At 33.7% G+C, this 8,020-nt stretch overlaps 2 protein-coding genes and 1 pseudogene across 4 annotated transcripts in view; 1 reads left to right on the plus strand and 2 right to left on the minus strand.

The window, feature by feature from the left end:
- The window catches only part of LOC107615010 (2-alkenal reductase (NADP(+)-dependent)), a 52,523-nt gene that overhangs the window by 9,831 nt on the left and 34,672 nt on the right, over positions 1-8,020 (minus strand). The window contains exon 3 of one of the 3 annotated variants that reach the window (XM_021111996.1): positions 7,483-7,660. The exons of the other annotated variants lie outside the window; for them this stretch is intronic. Coding sequence (XP_020967655.1) covers positions 7,483-7,660 — 178 coding nt within the window. The remainder of the gene's footprint in view (positions 1-7,482; positions 7,661-8,020) is intronic. 3 annotated transcript variants of the gene reach the window in all.
- Positions 871-2,705, minus strand: LOC107617221 (annotated as a pseudogene).
- Positions 5,724-8,020, plus strand: part of LOC107617222 — an 11,286-nt gene continuing 8,989 nt past the window's right edge. Inside the window, exon 1 of the transcript XR_002354239.1 lies at positions 5,724-5,734. The gene's annotated coding sequence lies outside the window, so the exon portion shown is untranslated. The remainder of the gene's footprint in view (positions 5,735-8,020) is intronic.

Consider the following 8,020-nt stretch of genomic DNA (forward strand, 5'->3'; position numbering starts at 1 on the left):
TTCTTAAATTTTAAAGGAGATTGATCCAAAAATTTAAGTTGCTTAGTTTAAATTTTTATTTTTTAAAACAATAAAAAAATATCACGTGTATCTTCTAAATTAGTGTTACATTTCTTTGTAGTATCAAGTTGATATTATAAACGTTCAAGGGTGTATTTTTTTTTTTTGTTTGAAATAGATAAAAATAGAAATTAAATTGATTTGTAATGAATTTGCTTTAACATTTGTCTGAAATATTTTTATTTTTAAAATTTGGTTACACTTAAAATAATTTGATGTTTAAAAAAGTATTAATAAAAAAAAAGTTTGAAAAGGAGAAGAGACTAGGTGGTAGAAAGTCAACTATAAATGATAACGGTGCCACGGTGGCACAAAAGTCCGGCTATGGTGGTTATTGGCAGCCATAGAAAATTGTGGTAATAAAAAATAAAATTGTAAAATTAAATTAAATTATTACTTTTTGAATTAAATCAATTCATATTTTACATAATTAATTCCAAACATAATGTACTTCTAGTTCAATTTATTTCAAGTTAAATCATTTTTAAAAATATTTTAGACTAAAGGAATTATTTTAAAGGATTATTTTCAAGTTTAGTCTTTGCTTTTTCTTTTGTTTTCTTTTCCTTGTTTTACCTCAAAGAAGCACAGTAATTAAAACAACATGCTCATTCAATAACAGTAATATGAAAAAACATACATATTTTGCTTCTCATCTTTCACAAAACTACATGTAAGAAACTTTTACCTACTGATTGCTTTATTTATCAAAAAGATTTTTTGATTTTGTCGCCAAACATTAGAATTTGGCCCTAATAACTTATGTAAAAATTCAGGTACAGTTATCTTTAGATGAAGTTAATATTTAAAATTTATTAAATAATTTGACAAATTTAATTAAATGACTATCTAATAATTTTTAATTGTCAACTACGTAAAAGTCTTCATTACCACCAACTTTACTCTATCATAAAATGTGGCAGAATTTAGAATGACATTATAGATGTCTCAGACATTCATTCACGAGCAAGAACAAGAACTTGTTTGCCAACATTGCGACCATTGAAAAGGCCAAACAAAGCAGCAAGGCCGTTTTCAAGGCCCTCAGCTATGTCTTCCACATACACAATCTTCTCTTCTTTGATTTTCCGCACCACATACTCCAAGAAATTGGCATACCTCGGATAGTAATCGGGGACAGCAGAACCTTGCATATGAATCCGCTTAGTTATGAGATTTGCTACATGTTCAGGTTGATCACAATTGTACTGCGAGATCAATCAGCATACCACTATTCGGCCATGGATTCTCATATTTAACAGCACGACATCAAGTGTCTTCCCTCCAACATTCTCAAAGTAAATGTCAATGCCTTAGGGGAAGTATCTGATTTGTAAAATGGTGAGAGTCGATATTATTCACTAGTGTGTAGTTGTTAAAAGGAAACTAAACTAGTCAACTCTTTCATGGCTGTTCAAATTTTTATCTCAGAAACCTTTTCAATGTAGCATGGAGGTCTGGCTCTTCTTTGTAGTTAAAAGCATTGTCAAATCCAATTTTATTCTTCAATAAATCCACCTTGTTGTGGAAAGATTAGCATCCGGGTGAAGAATAATTAGGTAAAATAACCTGGCGAACAAATCTGAAGGAGTCATTCTAGTATAACTAGAATTAAACTCCAAAATCGTCCCTGAGATTCCAATTGCACCAACTACGTCTCTGAGATTGACAAAAATACACCATATTAGTCTTTGACCCATTTTCCATTAATGACGTGATGACATGGCTTGATAATGTGGCCCGTTAGTGACACGTGTCATTCCATTATTTGGCCACGTGTAATGTATGATGATTTGTTGACCAGTGACACATGGCATACTGATGTGGATGGGTGTGCCACGTGTCACAATGCTATTTGGCCACATGTCTGTTTGTACCACGTGTCGCAACCATATTCGTCTATGTGTCATCCATTATGTCATCATTGTAGATGCACTAAATTAGTGTCTCACTTTGCATTAAGTAATTCATTTTATTCTCTAAAATTGAATGTTCTGCACCAGACTAATTCCTTCACTAGTTTTTTCTCATTTTTTAAAAAATTTAAAATTTTCAATATCTTGGATGCACTAATTTCAATTCTATTTTTTTACATATCGTTTAAATACAAGTGTTTTCATATAAAAACAAGTGTGACTTTAATTTTAACGCTTACCTATCGTAATTACTGTAGTATAGTTATGTTAGAATCCACCCGTTTAAAATGAGTGGATTGATTTCAGGTCTTCCCAATCATATCCTTTACAGCATTGGGGGTTAGAGCAGCTGATACAAAATATGATCACTTGTAAACAATCTTGAAGCATTAACAAACATTGATAAGCGCAACATTTGATTCTTAGACATAAAGAGCGATATGTTCATTTGACTAAGTAGACTTCATGTACTTGATAAAAATGGGTTAATAAAATCCATGTTGGCTAGTTGTTGAATTGGCTGATTTTTATTATTGTCTTAACTAGACTTATCCTTTACCATATACGAAGTCATGTATAAGATGAGATGAATAATACCTTGTCTTTACTTTCAGCACTTCCAACAACATAGCAACCGGTTAATTTCACAAATTGGCCAACAAGTTGAGCAACTGCAGAAACAAAACTTATCTCTTTTCTTAGGAAGCCCAACTTCAAAGAAACCAGCATAAGCAGTCATTTCTAGCATACCTGCATTCATAAGAATAACAGGTCAAGCAAGAAAAAAGGCAAAACAATCTTTGGGAAGATTAACAGATACACGGTATGTAACAGATATATCAAAGCAGTAAGTATATATTATACTAACATCAAGTGCTTCATTCTCCAAGAATCAATAAGAACTGGCCGATGAAAATGTTATCATAGTTTTTTTGTGATAGAGAGAAGTTGTAATTCTCAAAGAAAGTTATTCAATTGTTTTCATATTTTATACAAATTTTTAATTTTTTATTTCTATATTTTGCTGTGTCATTTGTCTGGTACCTAACAGTAGTATCAGAGCCAAAGGTTGCTGATTGATCATTTTTTTTTCTTTCGCTGCAAGTTACTACATAAAAAAAATGGCAGCAAAGTATGAAATTCTAAAATTTAGTGGGAGTAATTTTTCCATATAGAAATTGAAGATAAAAGCCATTATGAGAAAAGACAATTGCGTGGCAGCAATTGAAGGTAGACCCACTGAAATTACGGATAAAAAATGGAAGGAGATGGATAACAATGCTGTTGTAAACTTACACTTGGCCTAGCTGATTCAGTTTTATCAAGTGTAGCAGAGAAAAAGACAGCAAAGTAAATTTGGGATGCTCTCACAAATTATATGAAGTCAAGTCACTTCACAATAAGATATTCTTGAAGAGAAGACTTTATACTCTTCGAATGAGTGAGTCCATATCGGCAACGGATCACATCAACAATCTAAATACGCTATTTTCCCAACTTTCATCATTGGAATATACCATAGCGAAAAATGAATGTGCAGAGCTCTTACTTCAAAGTCTACCAGATTCATATGATCAGCTTATCATTAGCTTAACTAATAATATTTTGACTGATTATCTTTTTTTTATGATATGACTGTTGCGGTTCTTGAAGAAGAATCTAGGCACAAGAATAAGAAAGATAGATTAGAGAGCTCAAAACAAGCAGAGGCTTTGTTGATGACAAGAGGGAGATCAACAGAGCGTGGTTCCAGTGAGAGTCAAAGTAGACCAAAGTCACAAAGTAAAAAGCAGGTCAAATGCTACAATTGGAGAAAGAGAGGGCACTTCAAGAAAGATTGTTGGAATAAGAAGAGTATAGAGAAGGTTCCAGAAGGATCAAGTTCTCAAGGATATGTTGCGAACACCTCTGATGATGGAGAAATCGTGTATGGCGAAGCAACAATTGGTTCTAAAGGCAGCAAACAGCTCACTGATGTTTGGATTGTTGATTCAGGAGCAACCTGGCACATTACTCCTCATCGTAATTGGTTTTGTACATGTGAACCTGTCTTGGAAGGATCGGTGTTTATGGGAAACGATCATGCCTTAGAAATTGTTGGAATGGGTACTGTCAAAATAAAAATGTTTGATGGTTCTATTCGTTCACTTCAAGGGGTAAGACACGTAAAACACTTGAAGAAGAATTTGTTGTCGATTGGGAAATTAGATGAAGTTGGTTGTAAGACCCATATTGAAGGTGAGATCTTAAAAGTTGTTAAAGGAGCTCTTGTGGTAATAAAAGCAGAAAAAATTACAGCAAATCTATACATGCTTGTGGGAGATACTTTACAAGAGGCAGAGGCATCAGTTACTTTAGTAAGCCAAGAAGAAATGATGATGACATGGCATCGCAAACTGGGCCACATGTCAGAACGAGGCTTGAAGATTCTTGTGGAGCGTAATCTCATTACCGGGCTCAAATCGGTAAAGTTACCATTTTGTAAGCACTGTGTTACAAGCAAGCAACATAGATTGACGTTTGGTAGATTAACTGCTCGAAGCAAGCACATATTGGAATTGATTTACTCTGATGTATGGGAGTTACTAGAGATGTCCCTAGGAGGAGCAAAATATCTTGTATTATTTATTGATGATTACTCTAGGAGGCTATGGGTGTACCCGATCAAGAAGAAGTTAGACGTGTTTGCGATGTTCAAAGAGTTCAAAGCACAATTAGAACTTGAATCTGGAAAGAAGATCAAGTGTTTAAGGACAGATAATGGAGGAGAATATGTCGATGGTGATTTTCTAACATTTTGCAAGCAAGCAGCTATTCAACGATAATTCACAGTTGCATATACGCCTTAGCAAAATGGTATAGCAGAGCGAATGAATAGGACTCTCCTAGAAAAAGCATGAGCTATGTTGCAAACTGCAGGTTTAGCCAAGTTTTTTTTGGGCAGAAGCTGTTAAAATCGCTTGTTATGTGATAAATCGGTCACCATCAACTGCAATTAGGTTGAAGACACCAATGAAAATGTAGCAAGGTAAGCCACCTAATTATTCTTCTTTACATATATTTGGTTGTCCTGTGTACGTGATGTACAATTCCCAGGAAAGAACAAAACTGGACCCAAAGTCTAAAAAATGTATATTCTTGGGTTATGCTGACGGAGTTAAGGGATATCGCCTGTGGAATCCCACTACCCGCAAGGTAGTTATCAGTAGAGATGTGATATTTTCAGAAGATGAATTACAAAAAGAACAAGAAAATGACAGTACTATTAAAGAGATAACCACTGTTCAAATAGATGAAAAATCCAGAGAAGGGGATCTTTTTGAAGCAGAACCACAGCACGAAGAACAAGAACAGAGGCCAATGACATAGAAGTTTGTCGATCCACTCGACAAAGAAGAACACCATCATGGTACTCAAATTATGTTTTGACAAACCATGATGCATATTGTCTTTTGACAGAAGATAGAGAGCCAACAACTTTTATGGAGGCTATGAGCAATCCAAACGCTTCTATGTTGATGACAGCAATGCAAAAAGAAATTGAGGCATTATATAGGAACCATACTTGGAAACTTGTTGAACTTCCAGCAGGTCAGAAATCCATTGGTAACAAATGGGTTTACAAGATCAAATGAGATAGTAATGATCAGGTGGAACGATATCGTGCAAGATTGGTTGTCAAGGGATATGCTCAGAAAGAAGGTGTTGACTTCAATGAAATATTTTCTCCAGTAGTGAGATTAACTACTATTAGAGTTGTTTTGGCTATGTGTGCTATATTTGATTTACATCTAGAGCAATTAGATGTAAAGACTACTTTTCTTCATGGAACACTTGAAGAAGAGATATATATGCTCCAACCAAAAGGTTTTAAAGAACAAGGAAAAAAAAACTTGGTTTGCAGGTTAACTAAATCTCTGTACGGTCTAAAGCAGGCGCCAAGGTGTTGGTACAAGAGATTTAATTCTTTCATTATTAGCCTTGGATGCAACAAACTTAGTTCAGATCATTGTACCTATTACAAGGGGTCTGGTGATAATGATTTCATCATTCTGCTGTTGTATGTGGATGACATATTGGTGGTAGGTCCCAACAAAGATCAAATCCAAGAATTGAAGGCACAGTTGGCTAGGGAGTTTGATATGAAAGGTTTGGGACCAGCAAACAAGATTTTAGGGATGCAAATTCACCGAGACAAAAAAGATAGGAAGATTTGGCTATCGCAAAAGAATTATTTGAAGAAGATCTTGCAACGCTTCAACATGTAAGAATGTAAGCCAATTTCAACCCTACTTCCTATGAATTTTAAATTATCCTCAAGTATGTGCCATAGTAGTGAAGCAGAAAGGATGAAAATGTCTTGAGTACCATATGCATCAGCAGTGGAAAGCCTTATGTATACCATGATCTGTACAAGACCATATATTGTTGCGGTGGTAAGTCGATTTATGGCAGATCCGGGTAAAGAGCATTGGAATGTTGTTAAGAGGATCTTGAGATACATCAAGGGACCTCGAATGTTGCATTATATTTTGAAGGATCGGAATTCATTGTCAATGGATATGTCGACTCAGACTTTGCAGGTGATCTTGATAAACGAAAATCTACTACAGGTTATGTGTTTACACTTGTAGGAGAAGCTGTGAACTGATTATCTAAATTACAGACTGTTGTAGTTTTATCTACTACAGAAGCTGAATATATGGCAGCTACACAAGCATGCAAGGAAGCTATTTGGATCCAAAGGTTGATATAAGAACTTGGGCACAAACAATAGAAGATTTCTTTGTATTGTGACAGTCAGAGTGTCTTGCACATTGCAAGGAATCCTACCTTTCATTCAAGAACAAAACACATTGGAGTACAATATCACTTTGTTCGGAAAGTAGTAGAAGAAGGAAGTGTTGATATGCAGAAGATTCACACTAAAGATAACCTAGCAGATGCCATGACAAAATCAATCAACACAGAAAAGTTTGAATGGTGTAGATCCTCATACGGCCTATGGAATACATGAGCAACATAAATTTTGAAAATTTATTAAAATTAGCTTTAAGTGGAAGATTGTGAAAATTAGTAAAGCTAATTGTAGAAAATAAATAAATAAATAATAACTAAATAAAATAAAAGGTAATAAACAATCTTAGTTTATAACCTTAGAATTTTAATAGTTGAAAAAGAGAAGAATTATATATCTCTAATTGACGGATGGTTCATATTGAAGAGACTGACATATAAATTGAGTTTTTCTTTAATTCATTTCAATCAAGTCATCCAGATAGAATAACATAATATTTCTTTGAGTAGTGTTCTCCTATATATGTAGAGAGAAGTGTGTTCTCCTTTTATCAAGAGAGAATGCTATTGTAGTCTCCTTGTGATAGAGAGAAGTTGTAATTCTCAAAGAAAGTTATTCAATTGTTTCCATATTTTATATAAATTTCTAATTTTTTATCTCTATATTTTACTGTGTCATTTATTTGATATATAACAAAAAATTGCATACCAAAAATTTCAGTATAGTATGAAAGTGGAACATCCGTGTGCTTGATTTTGAAAAGAGTTTGAGATGACGGGACCAAACTGTACTTTTTCCATTTAACAAAACCCCACACCAAATCACCATTTTTGTAATCCGGGTGTCCAGATTCCAGGATTTTAGCCACCCCAAATCCTGCTAATGGCTGCAATAATACAACAGCTAACAGTTAGAAGTTACATTTATTTATAATTGAAATAGAATCATGAGCAACATAAGAATGCTAAATGAATTGCTTCTTAAATCAAATGGCAAAGCCATGTTTATAAGAATCAGGTCGAACCGACCAGTTTAATTGGGTTAATCTAAAATCGGTCACTAGATTAATTAGGTTCAAATAAAAAATAGATTGACTACGAACTAGTTAAATAAAAAAATCGATAAAAAATTGACTAACTAATCGATCCGATGCAATTTTTTAACGGTTAATTAATTTATAATAATAAAACACAAAAAAAATCTTTTTTAAAGAAATTTATTTTTTATACATAAATATATTATTTTA

Source organism: Arachis ipaensis, chromosome B09 (genome assembly GCF_000816755.2).
Source record: "Arachis ipaensis cultivar K30076 chromosome B09, Araip1.1, whole genome shotgun sequence".
NCBI classification, from domain to species: domain Eukaryota; kingdom Viridiplantae; phylum Streptophyta; class Magnoliopsida; order Fabales; family Fabaceae; genus Arachis; species Arachis ipaensis.